This window comes from Manacus vitellinus, unplaced genomic scaffold (assembly GCF_001715985.3).
Source record: "Manacus vitellinus isolate BGI_N305 unplaced genomic scaffold, ASM171598v3 scaffold_24_pilon, whole genome shotgun sequence".
Taxonomy (NCBI): Eukaryota; Metazoa; Chordata; class Aves; order Passeriformes; family Pipridae; genus Manacus; species Manacus vitellinus.
In genome coordinates, this window is record NW_021939798.1 from 6,932,195 (window position 1) to 6,953,416 (window position 21,222).

Here is a 21,222-nt window from a genome sequence, read left to right on the forward strand (position 1 = left end):
TTCCCTCATTTGCACTTAGTGTAAGATTACTGAGAATTGTAACTCCTGATTGTTTACTTTTGGAACTTCCTCGAAAGACAAGATTTTAATTTGGGAGGGTAGGGAGGAAAACACACATTTATGTATATGTAAAGCTTGTATCCTATAGCTACACTCCCACGTGGAATTTACCAGCCCTAGAAACACAATTCAGCACTTTCAAGATCTGCCTATCAATTACTGACAGTTCCCATCCTTTGTTAGCAAATTGCAGGATAACCAACTATTAATATTTGATAATTCTGACAAAAGTATTCAGAAATACAATCAACTAACAGATGCCTCTAAAGGAATAAAATAAAAGGGGAAAAAAGCTACACAAGTTACCCAATTGCCTTTTGAATTGGTGGAGTTCAGCCACTGGGTAATGATTCATAGTTCAGTGAGCAGATACAGAAGGGAGGAAGTGGTGCCCCTTACCAAGGGGATCCACAGTTCACACGAACAAGGAATAAAACCTCAACAGAGCTGTTGGCTCTGTTCAAACATTTCTACATCTTTGTATTCCAAAAGCATCCACTGACTGATGCAGCACAGACTGATCACTGACATTCACACACAAAGCTCAAGAAAAACAGCTTGATAGCACAAGAAAAAACAGCGAATAAAAACAGTGCATGGAAGGGCATTTCCTTAAGGGCATTTCAAATCATCTCATCTATTTTATATTTCTGACTTTATTTATCTACGGTATTTTTTCAGATTACTCTTGGAAACCACACGGATTAAACTATCATGAATGTTTAATCTAGAACTAAAGAAAATGAAAAGCAATTCCATTAAGTGGCACTGAATTAATCAAACTATCTCAAAGCCTAAACATTTGAAAGTCAGTGCTGTGTTGACTTTGTAAATTTGACCTTTTTTGGTCATGTTTCTAAAAGACTTTTCCTTAAAAAGAAAAAAAAAGAAAAAATAGCTTAAACCCTCAATAATTAAATCTGAAGGAGTAACTTGCCTTCAATGCTGTGCAGAAATGAGCAGAAGAAAATGAGTGGTACATAATTGTGTGTTATCTTACAATGATACCCAGCAATGTCACTACTGTACAAGCTACAGAACGCTCAGGGTTTTTCTCCTGGGTTTCTCCCTGCCACCCATTCTTTGTGATACTTATACAGGAAACACTGACCATTAATGAAATGTTCATGCATGAAGGGAATAGGACAAATTCAAGACCCAAACTCACGGCTAGGACCATTGTTAAGTGTCAAATTTTTAGAATCAAACTCATGTTGTTACTTTGATATGTTTATAATTAACCATTATTTACACTTCCCATTATGTCCACATGACCTCTAGGGGGAAAAAAAATGGGTTCCTATTATTTCTGAATAGCTTTTTTAGTTCTTATCAGTTAAACATTCCCTTGCTAGGTAGTTATTAAGTTCACTTAGGAGGAAATTCCCCCCAGCTGTATGCCTTTCCAGAAATAACAGTACTCCCATAGTATTCCAAAAAAACTCATCAAGAAACACATAGAGAAGATTTACACATTCTGGAGTTCTTCACCCTGCAGATCCTCCTCCTGCTGTGCTGTGAGTGCAGCCGAGTCCTGACTGCCAGACTCATCACACTCCAACACCACTCCCCCATTTCTCCATTCCTGCAGCTTGTTCTGTGCCACCCTCTCACTGCTGGAACACAGAACAATTGCAGGAATTCTACTCAGGCTACATGTAAGGGAATTCATAATAACAGGCTAATCTAGGAAAGTTAGGTCATTCTCAACTCTGTGGCCTACCTACACCATACACCTGGTAGTAGGTAGAGCAGAGCCCATGTAGTAACCAAAGCTTTCCTTCTAAAGCACTATTAATCCTGTTTACACTACCTAGTTACATACCTAGTGCATAAAAACAAGTTGTAACCTTTGCAAAGGGTCCTCAGTCAGAAAGAAAAGACCCACTGCTGAGAGTAAGATCTTAACTAACCTGTATTAACCACTCATTCAGAAGATGCAACCCAAATTCTGTTTATTCCAGTAAGAAAGCTCCCTCAAAGCTCATTCAAGTAAGCGAAATGGTTGGCTTGTACAAATATGATTTAGGGGTTCCCTCCTCCCTTTCAATTTGGTTTTTCTTCATCCTGCCAAGGATCTGTTGTGGGAGACAAGAAGGCAGCCAAGCTGTGCTCACCTTCAGGCTGGTGTGGGACCGGGGCTGGCTCAGCTCGTGGAATTTCCAGTGCTCCGATGCAGGTGTTTCTGCTGCTTCTCTCTGAGCCTCAGGCGTGAGAAGGGCATCTCCTGGAGGCAATGGGAAGATGCCCAGTGATATTGGACGCTCCTTCCTGTTTGAAAGGGAGACAGGTCTCATCAGCCATTTCACATGTCACACAATTCACCTTCCTCCGAAAATCAACAAAGAAGTGGTGAAATTATAGGAAGGAACATCCATATACTGTTTGAATAAATAAACAGTGGAGCATGCACAGTATCTAACAATTTCTCATTTCACATGATTGCAAACAGTCAATTCCATGGCTTTAAATAGCAGTTATTGATTTACACTGTGGCTTATCAATAGCAAACAAAAGTTTTACAGATTGAATACAAACTAGAGTCCAAGACAAAAATTCTCCTTATTTCAGATTAGTTTTCAGCAGCCACTCTTAAAAACACAATTCTGCATGTTTTTCCCCAAATTACAGTACCATGTAACTTCTACAATGGTAAACAGCTAAATCATCGACTGAAGCATTTGTCAAAGTTGTAAATAATCAGCTTCAACTCCAACTCTTCTCAAAACACAGGGTATTTTATCTCTGCAGATCACAGAAATCACATGGATTTGTTTAAGTGAAAAGAACTGGGTCAAGGAATTACTGATGTTAAAACCAGCCCAGCCAAAAGCTGTGTAGTTTTACCCAAGATCAGTTCAACACTCTTTCACCCTAAAGCTGCACAAAAGCTTGTTCCAGCAAGGCAAGTCACTTCATCCCAACTCTTCACTCTTTTCACTTCCCTATGGTAAACAACATTTGGAAATTCCAAAGGTTTGTATGTTGACCCTCAAAAAAAAAGTCCCCAGGTCAGTAGTGTGATCAGTGAACAAAAGGATTCATTCTTCCTGCCAGCAAGAGACAAAACCATTGTGTGCAGTGCCATTCATAGGATGCTACAGACAGCCCTGAAAAGGAAAAATATCAGCCAGGCCTCGAACTGAGATAAAGCAAAATGTTTGTTCAGGCAGAACAATGTAATGCAGAAAAAAAGAACTGTAATCAACTAGCACAGCTTTAAGTATACTAGAGGCAGAAGATAAAAGTGCCCACAAGAGATGGCAAAGTTCTTGCAATTTGGCATTATGAAAGGTCAAATCACAAGCACATGCACTTTCTGTTGCAAGGCTTTTCACAAATTAAACAAAACCCAGGCAGAATTCTGTGCAGAATTAGTATCTGCATATAAATTATATGCAAAAATATGACAATGAGTGCTGAAAAGCAAACACTAAGCATTTTTGGGGTTTGTTTATTTTGAAGAAAAATTAGTCAAGAAGGGATTTTATTTAACAATTAATCAGTAAACTCCTTTTGGTAAATTTTTCATTGCCAAAAACACAACATTCAAACAGCCAACAATTTTAACTGGCATGAACCTTTCTGGTACAGGTGCACAAAAGATGCTCCTTGTCACAAAAGTCTTTGCAACTAATTCTCAAATTGCAGCTGTCTTGGCCTTTTATAAATATTATTCCAAGTCAGGTCGTTAATTGGGAAGGAGTTGAGCAGAGTAAAGCAGGCAGCAAAGTGAGTAAAGCAAATTCAGTCACGGTTACAAAATTAAAACCATCAGATAATGTTCCAGCATCTGCAAACTTGACTGTGCCGAAAAGTCCTCCTGAGAAACCCCCCAGGGCTGAACGGAGCTGGATTCCAACATTCCTGCTATTGTAGCAGGTTCTGCTTTTCTTTAGATTTCCCACAGCTCCAATGCGTGTGGGGAACAAAAGACACACCACAGAGGCTGAGATTGTGTCAAAGACGGGCTGAGACCGTTTCATTGGATAAGAAGTGCAGGAACAAAAAGGAGGAAGAAAAGCTGCCCTTCAGTGGGCAGATAAAGCTTGTTCTGTGAGGGGCTGGCCTTGGGCATCCCCTCCTGGGCTGTGGCTCCAGCACGTTTCCTTCCTTGCAGGACATGCCACAGATTTCACCTTCCTTCCCATCTTCAAAACTGAGAATATTAAATGGGTACCAAAAATGTTCACACCTGGCATTTCTTTTTTTTTTTTTTTTTTTTACAGATTAGTTTTAAATAAATCTTATAGTAAATGTATTTTTATGTGCTAAACCACAGTTCAGGTGCACTGCAAGGCTACACAGTAAATGGAGTTTGCAAAAGAGGCTGATTTTGGAAATGAAGGTGAGTGTCTGCATTAAAAGAAATTACCTGATTAGACCGAAGCAATTTCACTTTATTGCACTGATTGTTGACCAGAAAGCAAAGAACCTCCTCTGCTCCCCCAGTGCCCAAGAAACATCCAAAAATATCACAGTGAGCAGAACGGAAACAAGTATTTTAAAAGCTTAAACTAATATTCTGAAGTGATGTACTGAAGCATTCACAGGAACCTTTAGGATAAGCAACCAGATGCTCAGTTCTAAAATCCGACTAGTGTTAAAAAATAGAAACAATTCTTCTACAATTAGATTCCTTCAGCCCATATTTTTATTTTTTTTTTTAATTAATAAAGACTAAGGAACTGAATTCTAATTTCTGTAATTCCTGAACCAAATTACTAGAGGCGGGAAAAAGCATTTCCCCAAGCCCCTCAAATTCATTAAACACTCTCCATGCAAAATGAGTAAAAGCACAAAAAAAATAAATGTTTCTTAAACCATCTGACTGCTCAAATCTAAAAAAATTTCATATAAGTTACTGAACACAGAATACTGAAGTTCAATATTCTGCTTTGTGGTTTTTGGTTTGTTTGGGGTTTTTTGTTTGTTTGCTTAGAGTGGGGGTCATTTGTTCTAGGTTTGGGTTTCTTCTCCCTTTTAAAACAAGCATAGCCTTACTAATAATATCAGTCTAAAAAGAGTTACATTTTAAATTTATTTTACTTCTTTGTATTTAGGTATTCATACAAGTTCATTATCAGCTATTGGCATAAATTGGTATTTCTTTTGTCTATTGACTGGCTTTAAGCCTTTGGAACAATCCTGTGCTCACAGACCCAAGTTAAAAGCATACTACCATACAAAGTCTACGTGCAGCGTGTGTATTAGGGAGGAAAAGTCAGACAGCTGTTCCAGAGAACACTATTTTCCACCATTTTTTCCTGTTTGAATTAAGTTTACTATTAAATTTACAACCACAGTCAAAGTATGTCAAGTTTTCAGGTCAGAAAGCTGCATTTCAAAACTTTTCCAGCTGTTCTCCATTCGGAATTATAGTACTAAAACACGTTGGGATCACTTTTGGTCACAATATTCTAAAGCATCTCTGCTACTGCTCCAGGCAAGTAGGACAAACAGAACATAACTTGAGGGGGGGGACAGACAGCTGGCAACTTGCCATACAAGTACAGAAACAGAGGAGAGGATAACATTTGGCTGAACAATAGTGAATAGGCTTTAGGAGCTCTAATGCTCAAATAATGAAAGATTTTTTTTTTCTCACCAACCAATAATCAGGTCTTTTTAAAATAATGTGATCAGCTAATTACTGTGGTTTTAGCATCAATTAACTGATCTTACGTAATTATTTTTGATTTCAAAAAGTGCAATTGAACAGTGCAAAGCCTCAGCCTGCACACATTTATGCTACACAGGATCAGCCAAGTGCCTGACAATACACTGAACATGAGCTTTATCCCTGACATTAACATTGCAGCTTTTTTGCAGGTTACAACAAACCACCATAAGAGCTTTCTACAGAAAAGAAAGAGATACATGAACTGACCTTGTACTCGTTTAAAGGCAATGAATTTTGAGTGTATAAGAAATATATTGTCCATAAATACGTTTACGGCAAAAACTGATACTTATAGATAATTTACATCTCTAATTCATCCTCGCTCTTTCCGTTTGGAAGGAAAACGGAAAGAAGGGGAAGAGGAAGAACACGAAGCCAGGGTTCAGTGGGTCAGAGTACCTGAGTATCCTTGGTAGGTTCTGCGTCAGAGCTGGCACACCAGTAGAAATAGAAAAGTGCACGAGTAGCAGAACCGAGAGCGACACCAGGATCGCGGAATTAATGACCACCGCCCCGCCAACGAAGCCAAACACAAACAGCAGCATGCATCCAGGATTCATGGCGCTGCCCTGGCATGGTGGAACGCCGCGACCGGGAAGGCTACGGAGGGGCCGAGGGTGTATCTTTGTCGGCAAAGTCTGTCATTCAGCCGCTGCCACAAAAACAATGCCATCAGCCGCGGCGCTCCACTCTCTGCAGCAGCTCCGGAGCAATGACATCACCGCTCTCCTCCCCCTCGCCGGAGCATCTATGCAGCAACGCAGAGCCACGGCCAGCCCTGGAGTGACTCTCCCTCCTTCCACGCAGAGTTCATAGGCTACAAAGCTCCCAAATCTGCATAATATATGCACATGGAGCCCTCGGGACGAGCGGGTACCACGCACGCACCTCCATCACCCCGCGCACAAAAGCCACGGCAGGATTCCGGCTGGGCCGGCACAGCTGCTGACATTCTCCCTGCCTACCCGAATGCAAACAGTCAAAAAAAAAAAAAGAGCTGAAATTGTTTTAGGCTAATTAACGTACAAAGTATATCTCCACGTTTAGCAGCAAAACAGCGAAAGCCTCTTTCCACTGATTTCTACGCTGTTCTCTTACCGCATTCCAATCATACAACAAATCTTCCCGATTCAGCCGAACCGTTGTTGTAGGATTAAAGAACAAAGTCTTGCAAACACAAATGAAAGGATTTTTTTTTTTCCTTTCCTTTCAGGGTGAGAGCGTAATAAATAGCTTACCTAATTCTACTGTGTGTTGTGGATTCTAGCTGATCACCCCCTGTTAGCTGATGAAGTTTGGTTCTTTCCAAGTGCTCCATATAATTGTGAATCATCTGTTCAAAAAGGACAGAAACAGCAAGAAATATTTAATAACATTTACTACAAGTGCACGATTCTTGACCAATACAATATATTCTCCCCCTGTAACGTTAAATAGTAAAAGTAACTAGAAACATTAAAGAAATAAAGACAGAAGCAAAATTATACAGTGTGTAAAACCACAAACCAGAAGAGAAGTCCATAATAAACTAAAAAAATTGCAGAACTTCCTTGTGCATTCATGCACAGGAAACATCCTAAGGGTACACAAAGTGCATGTGATATTTCAAACATGAGTTTTGAACGGAAGTACATGTTCAAATCCATTTTGGAGTCTAGGACCTTTATGGTCAGTAGATATTAACATTTATTATGTGACACATAATAGGCACTATGGCCTAATTGCAAAGTACTGTGAAGGTCAGACAACATGCACCTCAGATATTAAATAGACTGAATCCATGACCTAATAATCAGATTATTTCTGTAAGCAGAAATACGAAGTCATCGTCTCTTCTCCTTTTTCCTTCTAAAATTCAAAGAAATTTAAACTTGCTGTATTTTCTAGAAGTGAAGTTTGGGTTTAAATTATCTAGGTTGACATCTCATAAAAAGGACTGAGTGGCTGTGGATTTTAGCACTCAAGAAGAGCTCTGCTTGCTCTCTTTCTCACAGGAGACAGCCACAGGCCAACATGCTGAGTGCTGCAGTCATGACTTATTTAACGAACCCTGACTCCCATCAGCCAAAGGATGCTGCTCTCAGCACGTAACTGATCCAGGACATGCACAGGGAGAAGTAACAGATATCACTGCATCACTCCAAGAGGTTCATCTGGACACACATCTCTCAAATTAAAACAGGGAAAGCCTGAGGAGAAGCCTACACAGCATTTGGTATTTTTAGCACTTCTGCACTCACATTCACAACTGAATAGGGCACTAGGAACAATAAAGAAAGAAAGAAGTCACAGGTGTACTGCAGAGGAATTCAATGTACTTTATTCCTGAGACATATTCAGGTCACATCTTAAAGGTTTCCTCTAGAAAAAAAAAACCTATTCTTCAAAACTGTCATTTCTTCTGCTATTCTACCAAGGGTGTACACACACTTCAGAATAGTGATATTCACAGGCATTTGTACAACCAATGTTACATAACCTTTTATTTTGGGGGCAGCTGCACACACTAGGACTGAACTCAGCAGGACCTGGAAACCTAAATGCACATGTGACTTTCAAGGGAGGGTTGATGTGCTCAAGTTTGACCTTCAGATGCCACCAAACTCAGTACCACCTTCTCCTCAAACAGTGCTTGCCAGCACTAGCTACATGTGAATATATATTCCTTAGTCTCATATTTTTCTGATCAAGTGAACTGGCTTAAGATATCCTGACTGATGGATATTCTATAAATCAGTAATTTGGGTTAAGTGGTGGTTATGTACAGATGCTGGTTCTCCCAGCATTCACCTGAACTAATAAATATAATTCAGACAACAAAAAACCCCAATCTTGCTATTTTTAGAGAAACATTATATAATATACTTGAACTGCTGTCAAAAGCTTACAACATTTATCCTCCAACAAAACGCAGCAGTTTCACCAGGCCATGGCATTTGTTTTCTGATTTTTAATGCTTGCTCACACACAGAGGCAAACAAAAGGACTGAAAGCTCCACCTTCGACTATCCACATTTATTGTTTTTTCCATTTCCATCAGGCAGCCAGAACTAGGTGTTCCAATTGTTCCTTTGCATAGTTTTGCATAAGTTTATTATAATGCAAATTAATTTAGAAATTCCAGTGGGGAAAAAAATCCCAACAGTGCATAACTTGAAAATGCACACTAGATACATTCTGTATCCTGTGCCTGCCTTCCCTCATCATGGGAGGGAGATATTGCTGAGCAGAAGATGACCTCCCTGCAAATACTTCCATTTGCAGCACACCAATTGGTTTCTTGAAATAAAATTTTAAACAAAACAACTGTTGTGCTTTTTAGCCAGTGAAGGGGAGATGAGTAACTAGTACCTCTCCAAGGAAGTACTATCATATGGGGAAAAAAGAGTAGGGTCAGTAAAACCCACAAAACTTTCATGTTTTGCAAAGTACATGGTTTAACCTAGTTTTTCCCCTCCTCTCAGTCTGTTCTTTTGTTTACTGAAACGTCTCATCACATTTATTACCCACAGACAGAGGCTGGAGGGCAGGTCAATTTAAAGGATTGTGCAGTTTAGCATTGTCCTGCAGCTGAAAATGATGCTGATGGTAAAATAAGCCAATCTGCAGGTCACATACTTCAGCACAAAGCACATAAGCTATAGGAACACAAAAATAAAATGAAAACCCAAATGTATGTGCAGGTGCAGGGCTGCATGGCAGTTTCTCCACAGATCCAGGCTAGATGTGCCTGTGCTGTCCAAAAACAAAACAAAACAAACAAAAAAATCAGGACAACAGTGGGACCCCCATGTCATGTCCACTCTCTGCCTCCACCCAGGATCCCAAAGATAAAGGTTGACAACACTGGAACAGTGCCCACAAGGAGAAGAGCTCCTCACCCTCCCCTCCCTGCCCATGGGATGGGGGACTGCACAGCTGGTGCTGTGGAGTCAAGAGACAGTGTGTGGATCCTCAGCTTCCAGAAACAATTTAGTTTGAGGGCTGAAATAATAAATTAAATATTGCAGCTTCTTGGGAAGTAAGCTCACTGTAGCTGTTCATCTACAATAAAACTTGGAAGACTCACTCCAAAACCACTGGGGTTTGAACTAGACTAGAGCCAAAGATCTTTTCAACCCAAATGGCCCTCGAGTCTCAGCATATCCTTGAAGTGCCATATCCAAAAAGCCATGCAATGAATTAATGCACTAGAATTCTCAGTGCTCAAAACCTAAACAGAAGTTTTGCTGTTTTGAGATTACTCAGCTATCCAAAGAAAAGTTTTAATAATACCAACAACTTAAAAATAGACTTAAATGGATTTAATTGCTTTCCACTCAGCACAATCCTTACTGAAGTTGAGCTGAAGGACAGATGATAAATAAATGACCATGTCCACCCCCCCGACTCTTCAGTAAAAGCTACAGTCAATATTTAATCATCCATAACCTTGTACTACTGACAGCTCATCCTGCTGCCCATGAAGTCCACAAGTATCGTGAATACAGCCAGTTTTTCCAAGGAAGACACCACCAACACTGAACACTTCAGCATTGTAATTAAACACATTGCTCAATTACCATCAGCTGAGGAGATTAAAGATAAACTCGGAACTTGGAAGAATTAGAAGAATTACCCTAGTTAGTTAACAGCATTTCACAGTTCAGGGGTTAGTCATTTTAGGGCACATGTACAGACTACAATAACCTTTGGAACACGTTACAGCTGGAACATGAAATCCATTCCCTTCCAAAGCAAAGTCTTTCCACCTCAAGAAAATACTCAGATTGGTTTCCTCATATGGCACGTGACAAGTTCTACAACTGCAGAAGTGTTACAGGTTTTTCTATTTCTTAAACCTCAGCATTCAGTCCAAGACAATTTTAACATCCTGTCACTCATTTCTGTTCCTACCCTTACAAATACAACCACTCCCAATGTACACGAGTCTGACACTTCCTTTGTCACAAACAAACGTGGATATGCCATGTTGGGGATATTGTTACCTGCACCTTTGCCTTAACCAGGTTGAGATCATCTCCTTTATACCTTCCTTGCTCTTTCGCTCCTCCTTCCTTTTTGTGTCACTGCTTTAGCTCCCCCCGGCCAGGTTTTAGTAACTCTCTCTCTGTCAGACCAGGCTCAGAGCTACAGCCCTGGCTGCTCATCCCGTGGATCCAATCAGGCTTGGCACCAGCAGCTCCTCCCTTTGGGAATGTTCGACCAACTGTGTATATATAGATCTTTCTGTGTCCCACATAATCGAGATTTATTAAGGTAACAGATATTTCTAGAATCTCCTTGATTCAGAACCAAAGTCCTAAATATAATTCCATGTAACTCCCTTTTTCCTTTGAGGATTTCTGGTGAACTTGCCACTTAACTAAAAGCATCATTCCCGCTGGAGAGCTTGATGCATCTTTATCCACACAGAAGATGATGTTGCTGGAAGACACAGTAATATGTAAAGAAGTTAAATCCAGGTTTTACAGATCAAGCTGTTAATGCTTCAGCATAAGGCTTCAGAAAAGCTATTTGCTTGAACAGATACCTAAAGTCTAGTCTCACAGACTCTGTGACTGGTACCCAAGTTTGGCTATAATTGTAACTAGACAGCTCCACCAGCCTCCTCTTCCTGTCTCCCTACACAGGGACTTGCTGGGGATATGTTTATCCAAATGAACCTGACAAAGTCCATTCCCCATGCCAGAGACAGGCTCACTGTTCTGTCACATTGTATCAGTGCAGAACACTGAGAAACTTCCATGGCCCAATTATGCTTCATTAAACTAAGCCCATGTTCTGTGTGTCAGGGAAAGAGATATCGAACTATCACAGTCTGGAGTTTCCAAAGGATAAAAAGAATAACTTCCTTAAACTGGAAAAAAAAAAAAAGTTTATTTTGGCAATGTTTGCAGAGAAGGCCCACAGGTTTTAGACAACTCTCCAGCAGATGCTGACATAATGCTTTGCCTCAGTTTCCCAACTGAGTAATAAACATAAAACAGGCTTAGCCAAAGTCTTTAAAAAGCCAGATCCATAGTTATAAAGCCCTTTAACTATGCAGAAAGACAGCAAGACCCTTTACCTCCTACTCAGGTGTGCTCTGAAAGAGGTACCAGCAGCAGTCCATCATCTCAGTAGCAAAGGCAAAAAAGCCTCCACAGGTACATAGAGCAGACAGGCCTGCTTTTATACAGGCAGTATAGCCACTCAGATTTCTATATTTGAGATAGAAAGGAATTTTGACACTCAGTTGCAGTTTTTAAGTCTATGGAGCAAAGGTCTGAAGATTTTTGTATTAGACCAATCCATTCTGCTCTCCAGCACACTGCCCTTGGTTGTCTGATTACTTCCTGCATCTGGTCCTTTATAGACAGAGAATGATGGAAACAAGACTTTGCACAGTCTGATTCCAGAAGTTCCAACTCAGGAACTCCAGCACACTGCTCTATTGCTCATCTGGTCTGAGCACTAGAACAGAGGATGATCAGCACAAGATCAAAACACTGCAAGCATAGGAAAGACAAGGAACTGGAGCATGGATGTAAGAACATGTTTAGGTAGCATCCATCCATTCTGTTCTGACTGAACAGTTGACTCTTCATCACCTGCTACAAATGCCCAGCTACACTCCACCTTCCAGTCTGCCAGCTCAACTGCTCAGGTTCTCATACCCTAATCCATTTAAAATCAAGCCAGTTAGTCCAAGTACAGATTTAGTGGGGAAGGAAGCTTAAGGGCATATACTCCACTCACACCAGTCAGCTCACCTCCCACTCCACAGAGAGCAGCAAGAGGCTAATTGAACAGAAGGGTGAGGAAGGCTAAAGCCTCTCCCCAGAGCTCTGCCCAGCCAGGGCAGCCCTGCTGTCTCTGCAGCTGCAGACACCTTGTTGTTGCTAGGGCAGGCTGGGGCTGGAGCTGCAATGCAGAGCCCTGGCTCTGGCAGGCTGAGCTCCAAGGAGAGCTCCCAGCTCTCAGCACAACACACACACTGCAGGAGAGGGATTGGTTCAGCTCTCTGGTTCACATCACAGGTATAATTTCCCGTGGAGATTCAGTTCCAGTAGGTCTCGGTCCATTGCAACTGAAACTGTTTGGGCAACATCCCCCTGAGCTGCTGAGCCAGCACGTTTGTTGAGCAGTGAACTCCAGCAAAGGCCCACACAGACGAGGAAGGAATAGGGCTGGAAGGATATGGTTAGAGCCTCAGTGAAGTCAAGAGTTGGAAGAGAAAGACATCCAAGTCCAAAATACTCAGCTGTGAAATAAGGAATAAAGGGGGGCGGAGGGAAACAAACACTAAAGGCAGAACGGAGGAAAATTGCTAGAAATTAAGATTGCGCAAAATGCAGTCAAGTCGCATCTTTAACATGACATCTGTCAAAGTAAGCACTGCCAACATCTTAAAGCTAAATAAAAAAAAATAAATATCTTTCTAATGCTCTGTTCCTTATTTGGTCCATTGAAAGAAAAACAATTGCCATTTCAGCAAGTACCAAAGATGGATCACTTGCAAAGACAACAGTGAAGCTGATTCAGAAGACATATCCCTTCCCAGAAAAAGGTGGAAGAAAGAAAGGTTTCAGAAACAAGAATTGTGATAGAAATACTTGAGCCAATAAACCTGATAACTAAATGCTGAAAGTGGGTTGGATATTTGCCAAAATATCTTGCATTAAAGGAAAAAAGTTACTAAACCACTACAGTTTGCTTGGAGAAAGGGAAGCAGGAAATCACTAAGGGAATGGGGAGATGGGCACTATTAGCAGCCAGTCCTTTCCAGTCCCCAGGGATTTTAGTCCCTGAATCTTAAACACACACCTGATATAGCATTAAAATGCTGAGATGGTCTATCCTTGTAGAAGGTCCCTAAGGAAGGCTACATGTTGCAAGATTCACAATGGTCTCTCTAATTGTTCTCAAAAAGCTCTTTGCAAGTGAAGGTAAGGAGCATCCAGTTACTTCCTGGGGTTGGTCACACAGTTGTTAAAAAGGCTCCCAGCCCTTCCTAAACAACCACCCTGTTGGAAGCTATTCTTTGCCCTGAGTTCCCAGTGCAGACTTCAGCTTCCACAGCCCACCAACCCATTACCCATCACCTCTCCATGTCCTGTCTTTAATACACAGCCCTACTGCAGCAGCTGCCAGTTGGTGGCCTGAGAATTTTGTGTACCTCTAGTAGTGTGTATGCACACTGTTCACCCAAATGCAGACATCAAAGTCTATGGATACAAAAAAAAAAGGCAAAAATAACCTAATTTAAAGGTGTGAGCTTCTAAAACCAATGTAATATGAATTTTCCTTCATCATCCTGATTTCCTTAAGTATTTCGGGTTGTCAGAATTGACTAAACAAAAGGAAAGAGGTGAAACATTAAAACTGAAAGAAATAAAAATTCTGAGACTGAGTAAACAAAGAAGGAAGGAAGCAAACATATTAAAAGGGAGGAGCACAGAAAACATGAGACCTGATTTTAGAAGCACAGAGGTATGGATATACCAAGCTGCATTACAACTTATTTCTTTATGAAGAAAGGATACAGTCACCTCAGTAATAATAAAGCCCAAGGAAACACCTCTCCCTACACCAAAGAGAGTGAATTTAAGATGTGAAAGCATTTAATAAATTTGAATCAAACCAGCAGAGGCTGTTGTCCATTTTGGAGCAAAACCTATGTAAAAAGATATTCAGAACACGTCATTAGCATTTTGTTGAATTAATGGTGCCCAACACATTTAGTTATCTTGAACTCTGTATTCAAATAGGATTTTATTCAGACAGGGTTGAATAAAAACCTGTGCCACTTCTATTGTGACAATACCCATAGGTCCTAACTACAATACCCAAAAGTCTGCAAGCACTCAGTACTCTGAAGTACTTCCAGTTCAAAAGAATGTAAAATTTAAGTGGGCAACGCTATGATTTGTTACTTCTCATTTAACTTAAATTTCCAGTTTTCAACAGATGCATCATTCTAAGTCAACTATTCAGTAACAAATGTTATCTTAAATACATCAGGATTTCAGTAAATATACAGATATTTTTATTTAAGAGCTACAGAAGTCTTGTCACATAATACTTGAGCACTACATGCTGGCTGTGGTTCCAGGTCACTTCCAGCTGCTGTCAGTACAACACACTCAGCTTAGGATTGCTCAGGAAGTATTCAAGGTAACCAAATCTGACATCTGTATCTGCTTCCCCTTTCCCCACACGGGTCTTTTGAGCTGGGAACAGTCAGTCTGGCATTCCCCTCTTTGGTAGTGATCTAAAAACAGCTACCTGCCCTTTCAAAGGCAAAGCAATCAGAGCAAGGACAAGAACTGTGCTCAGTTTTGGGACTCCAGATTAACCAGAATAATTCAGAGGACCCAGTGACTTCTCCACTAAAATATGTATATAAGTTGGGCTGCAAGACAACCTGCTACTGAAAACTGAAGCACTGCAAGTCCCTGTTTTATGCTTTGGAATCAACTTTAACAGTGTGGCTCTTATTTATTTAAATTACCAAATTCAAACTCGTTCCCTCTTCATCAACAAATCCTGTTTTCAATAACTATCAATAAAGTATGGCAGGGGATTCTTTTAATCACTAATCTCAGTAGGCCAGGTTTTGGAGGTATTTGTTCCTTCAATGGTACAAATAAAACCAACACAGAAAATTGCTGGAAAGAGTGTCAGAATGCAATTTCATTTCTATTTCTTTGAAGCTTATTAGTGTTTGAAGTACTGCCTTTGAAACACGGAGAAGAACATTCCTGATTTTTAAAACTTAGTATCTGACAAAGCATAAAACTGACAAGTGTATAATCAAACCAACATGGAAGAACAGACACGTGAATGAGAAAAACTGCTTTGTCAAACGAAGCTTGGTTACAAATAACATCTATACATCCAAATATCACTGTACAAACCAAAACATCCAATAGTTTTCCCAGCTTCTCACAAAACAAAGTCTTCCACAGATCCATATTTTCACAGATACTCCAAAATTATGTCGGTGTAACGACCTACCTCTGTATGCCTTGAATGCAGTGCATTGTACTCCTTCTTGAGTTCTGCCTCCCGCTCCTCAAGTCTGCTAACTGGAAGAAGAGAAACCACGAGAATTAAAATTAAATTCAGAGTTGCAGTAAATGAGGCTGACTTGCCTGGGACCAGGCAACCAGACCAGAGTATTCTTAGTGGTGAATAGCAAAGGCCAGGATAAAAAGTATGTCGGTGCCCGTGGCTTCAAGCTCTCATCACTTGAGCTTCCTAAGCACATCCACAGCAGCACAATCTCGCCATTTGTGTTCCCCTGAAGAGCCCAAGTAATATATTTTCCTCTGCTGATTGCTGGTCCAGTGAGAGGGGATTTTTATGTTCAAGACCAGTTTACTGCCCACACCAATCCAGATTGCTTCTCATGTGCACATGGAAACCACGGGAAGAGGGAGAGCCACGTCAGACTTGATGCTGGATGAAGCTGTGAGCTCCAGGTAAGGCTCTACATTAGTTTTCTAGAACACATCCACACCATCTCCAGAGATGTTTAATCAGGACAAACACACACAAGGCATTTGTTAAAACAGTTTTAAGTCTTATGTGGTACAGACATTAAGGCTTCTCCTGGCATTCACTCATATTTCACTGAGTATTAAGGAAATAGATGTAGGGAAAGAAAACATTTGAATATTTCTGTAGCTATTCCAAGAAATAAAAAAATACTTCGGGCAGATTCAGGAGAACTTTAAGTTCATACAGGAGGAGATGAGCTGAAACAAACTGTGATATCCCAGTGCAATTAATCTGCATAAAAACTAACAGAATTTAGAACTTTCTACACACAACTTATCCTCTTATCCAAACACAAAACATTTTTTTGCTGCTTAGATGTGAAGTCCACCTTTTTATTTAGGTATTTTTGAGCAAGATATTTATGTGACACAACCATGTGCATCAAGTTCTGTAACTGAGCTTCTCTTATTCCACTGGCCACGTTTAAATACCCCCGGGAAAGTTCAAATTTATAGTTACATGTCTCCAGAGACTCATTGCCAGACACATTATCTGAAGACAAATGCCAAGATATTCTCTGCCATTTGCATATTTTCATGTTGCCAACTGGGTCTTCTGAAAATTAATTCTCAATATACCATTGCTTTTTGCTCTGCATATCTGTATTTTGGCACAGTATTTTATCCTAATTATGCTTCAATCAAAAAAAGTCTTTGCCAGAGTCAAAGGCTGGAACTAAAATACATAACTGTCTGCTCACTCAAACCTGTGTAAACATTCTTAGCTCCTAATCTAATCTTGCTCTTATAAGAACATTAAGTTCCTCGACACAACCTTTTGCACTCCACCTATAAATATCTGACCAAAAGTATTACATCAAATGTTATTTATACCAATGCAAGATCGAACACTTCCACTTCTGCCATTATTGAATGGAACAAAAGCTCTTTGGATCAAACAGCAGTCAAGTGATGCACAAGTATAACAACATATATAAAAATATATTTTACAGCACAACACATACGTAAATGTTTTTTTTGAGACTCAATGCGGAACACAATATTTATTGAATGGAATATTTTAGTTCATTATTTTGAGGCAGAAGTTGTTTTAAGTCTCTTCACACATTTAAAGGGAAGTTATATGGTAAGAGCCTACAGAAACAAGAGTCAGAATTTATAGTTAATGATGTAACAAACCACATTTTATCTACTTTGTTAGACTGGTCAGCATCCTAGTCATGATTAATTAGATTTTAAGCAGCAGAGACACCCTGGCAGTAACCACTTGGCAGCTCCACTGCCCACACCCCATCCAGAGCCACTGTGCTCCCATGTGAGCCCCCCATTCCCAGGTTGTGCATCACAGTTCCCAGGGGCTCTCCCACGGTTCAGTACAGCCTCATCAGGAACTTGCACACAGACCAAGGTGATGCACCCCAACACTGTTTGGTACACTCGTGTCTAGGCAGGGCAGCCAACCCTAGAGATTAATTTTTCCAGTGGACTCTGGGAAAAATACTTGACAGTGCATTTAATGAAGATTAACACCACAGGAGGTGTTACAAACACCCTTCTTCACAGTTGTCCATAACCAAACTTCAGGAAATCCACAGAAGCATTTCCCATGTTATGGATACAACACACACTTGCACAAGGGTTGAGGTTCCAAAAGGGAGTACACCACTTTCTCCATCTATGGAGAATAAAATTTTAAAACATTTTAAAACATTTATGTGACCCAATTTTAAACAGTTCCTTGGATCCAGTCATAGAAGACAAATATACATATACAGGGGTACTGCACAGTGGGGGATACAGCCAATAGATCTGATCACAATTTCCCTTAGGTACACAGGTTAAAAAGATGAAGGTCCCAGAAGATATATGGTATAATGGACATTCAGCACTTTATTCTGGAAGTCACTTCCAGCTGTGTAACACCTTACAGTCCTAGAGCTGGAAGTTTCAGTCCTAAGAGGATGTACACCAAGTTAAACACCCTCGACAGACACCACATTAACAATCCTCAGAACTGGTTTTTCCAATACCAGCAGGATGAGACAACACTGGAAATCTATTCTACCCAAAACATGGCTCCCATCAAGATAAGATCTTGATAAAACACCCAACTGAATATACTTCCCTTTTCCAATTAAATACTGTGCAAGAGATCAGATACTCCCTGAGGATCAGAGACCACCACTGACTTGAACACAGATGACTGAACCTCATGTAGAACAGTCAGAAGAATTTTAAGGAAGACCAAGTTCTTGCCCCAAAACCTTGGAGAAACTTAAGTCACTATTAAAGATACATTCCCATCAGCAGTAACAGGAAATCAAATAGGAGAGAAAAAAATGCCTTTCCTTGGCACCCAGAAGTCCATTTCCAACCCAATTGTGACCAGTTCCATTTTAACACACCAGCACACAAAAGAGTGGAAGTCTGGCCCTGATAACACCCCAAGGAAGGGAGCTGGGACCTGGCACTGCCTGTCACATGCTGGGTCTGCCAAGTGGCAGCCAGACATGGTTCCCATCAGTTTCACGTAAATAACAATACAAAAAGTTCTTCTAATATTTCAATCTCAGACTTTTTTGCACTAAGATGTCAAATTCTTAATGCGTGGATGACAAAATTAGTTTGAGTATATACATCCTAAAAGCAGAAGTATCCATTGTCTCTGTTGCAGTATGTCTTTATAAAGACATCAGATCCTTGTTACATCATGGAGGATATTACAATGTTTAAGATATTACATGTGCAAAATGTAACACACGTCAAAAAAGTTGCACTACTCACAATTACAAGCTTATATGGAAAAAAAAATTCAAAAGTCTTCAAGCATCATAAGTTTGAGCAGAAAATGCAAATATTCTAGTGCTTTTAGGCTGATGAGAAAGCATCCCAGTGGAACACTACCACAAACTCAAGCCCGAGGCCTACTTGCAACCTCCTCCAGCACTGTCAATGTCCTAACACCTTCAATGATCTGAGGTACCAAAGTTCTCTCAAATCAAACCAATCAAGTCTAAAAATGGGAGATTAAATATTCTGGTAAACTAGACAGAAGCCTTGGAGTTTGTCTCCTGACAGCATTATGAGGAATCAGGCAGCCAAGCTGCCCACCCTGCCTGTTCAAAAGTCAGAGCTTACCTCCCAAGTCTGATGGCTTTTACCAAGTTTGGAACACCCTTCATCTGTATGTTGTCCTCTGCCTCAGACTCCTGACAAGCCTGAGGGGGAGAAAGAGAAACAGACCTGCTAGAATGGCAAATCCAACCAGTGTGATGCCTTCAAGAGGAATTACAAGTTCCTCCTACACAAGTCAGGACAGAGATCCAGCTCATTAACGAGCCTTCCCTACCACCAGGACTATCTGAAGACTCCTTGGACAGCTTTCATCCAGCTCCACTCTCAAATGCAGGTCCCACACCAAAGTTAAGATACAGATCCAGCAGGACCTTGTGACCTACTAAGTAGTTGCTAAAGAGCACACACATGACCCAGGGACTGAAAGAGGGACTGAAGTTGTCAGATGAGTGTTTAACCTGGAAGTGGTTAAGACCTGGAAATCAAAGCAGCACGGAAAACTGATTTGTAAAACAAGAGATAAATTCAACCCTTTGGCGAGACCAACATCCTCAAGCAGCACTTACTGTGAACTACAGGTCTAGCTCTCAATGGGGCACTTTCAATTATGAAGATAATTTAGCTGTCAAGAATGCTCTGTTGATAGCAAATATCAACACATGCAGCTGCAATGGTCTTATCCCTGACACTTCTGGGCTGTTCAAGTCTGAGCTATGTCTCAGGTGCACAGAATCCCTGACACAAGCACTTGACAGAAGACTTGAAAGAAATTCCTTCAACATTCTGATGCAGCCATTTAATATAAAGACAACCATATGCCAGGAGATCAAGGATATATACAAGCCAACTTCTACACAAAATCAAGTCCAAAATCCAACCTCTTGCTCAGTCTCTGTACAAAGAAGTGTTCCACTGAGAAAAACTTTTGTTTGACTGTTTTGCAAACGGTGGGATGCTCCATACATCAGGCTATTGAAGTAAGCCCCTTTCTGAGAAAATCCACATGAAGTCAGCGTGAATAGAGAAGCCATAGCAGACTGGATTTGATTTAAAGCCAAATAACCAGTGACAACTCAGCAGTGTAAGATTCTAAGAGGCATTTAAAGCCATTTTCTTAATTGCTGCAACATTTATAGCCACAGAATCATTATAACAAGCAAACTCCAGCACCTAAACCACTAGCACAATACTCCCTTAATTTAAAAATCTACACGAGCAGTTAATTATATGCCAGTGGATTTCCATCTCTTCTCCTCACTTTTGTTCAGGTATACTAATAGCCAAGTTTAAAGCAGGCCAACCACTGCTCTAATTTCCCACTCCATTTTATTTTAGCCTGGAGTCTTGCAGCCTGGCTTGGTGCAGGCTCTGGAGCCAGCTGTACCCCCTGCTCCATCTAGTGGGCTGCTGGCTCCCAAAACCACGCAGTAGATACCTGGGAATAAGCTGGGAAGTCACTGAGAAATGCAGTCAGAAGCAAATCTTCCTTTCAGGTGCACTCTGATACTCACACTTCTCCTCACAGAAAGATTCCTCAGGTGTAGGGAATAACAGCTGAGGTACAGTGTAGGGAAGGGTAGAGTGAATCTGCCTGGTAAACAAACCAATGATGATGATGATGATGATGAACATCATCAGAGATAAGAAACAGCCAGACTGAGAAAAAAGGGCAAACAGCTCCACATTTATTAATCAAGTAATACAATATCTCAAGCTTTCTGTTCCTTCCTTGCTGGAAATCAAATTAGTTCTGCTGTTCTCAGTCCTTGAGAATGAACTACGGACAATCCAGACCCCCAACTGAACAAACTTGAACTTTTCAACTTCTTTCCAGGATCTATTGAAAAGCTTCCCTGTATTCTTTAGAATAAACACCAGTTGAGCCATAGCTAGAAA

General features: G+C 40.6%; 1 protein-coding gene across 7 annotated transcripts in view; it reads right to left on the bottom strand.

Annotated features, from left to right (window-relative positions):
* Window positions 1-6,588, bottom strand: part of SPAG9 (sperm associated antigen 9) — a 35,263-nt gene extending 28,675 nt beyond the window's left edge. For 3 of the 7 annotated variants that reach the window (XM_008926958.3, XM_018073197.2, XM_018073199.2), the window contains exons 1-2: window positions 6,143-6,587; window positions 2,178-2,331 (exon numbers count right to left, since the gene is read on the bottom strand). In XM_008926958.3, coding sequence (XP_008925206.1) covers window positions 2,178-2,331; window positions 6,143-6,303 — 315 coding nt within the window. In that variant the 5' untranslated portion in view covers window positions 6,304-6,587. Of the gene's footprint in view, window positions 1-2,177; window positions 2,332-6,142 lie in introns of all 7 variants that reach the window. The other 4 variants (XM_018073198.2, XM_018073196.2, XM_018073200.2 and 1 more) reach the window with 3 other exon arrangements.
* Between the last annotated feature and the right edge of the window lie 14,634 nt (window positions 6,589-21,222).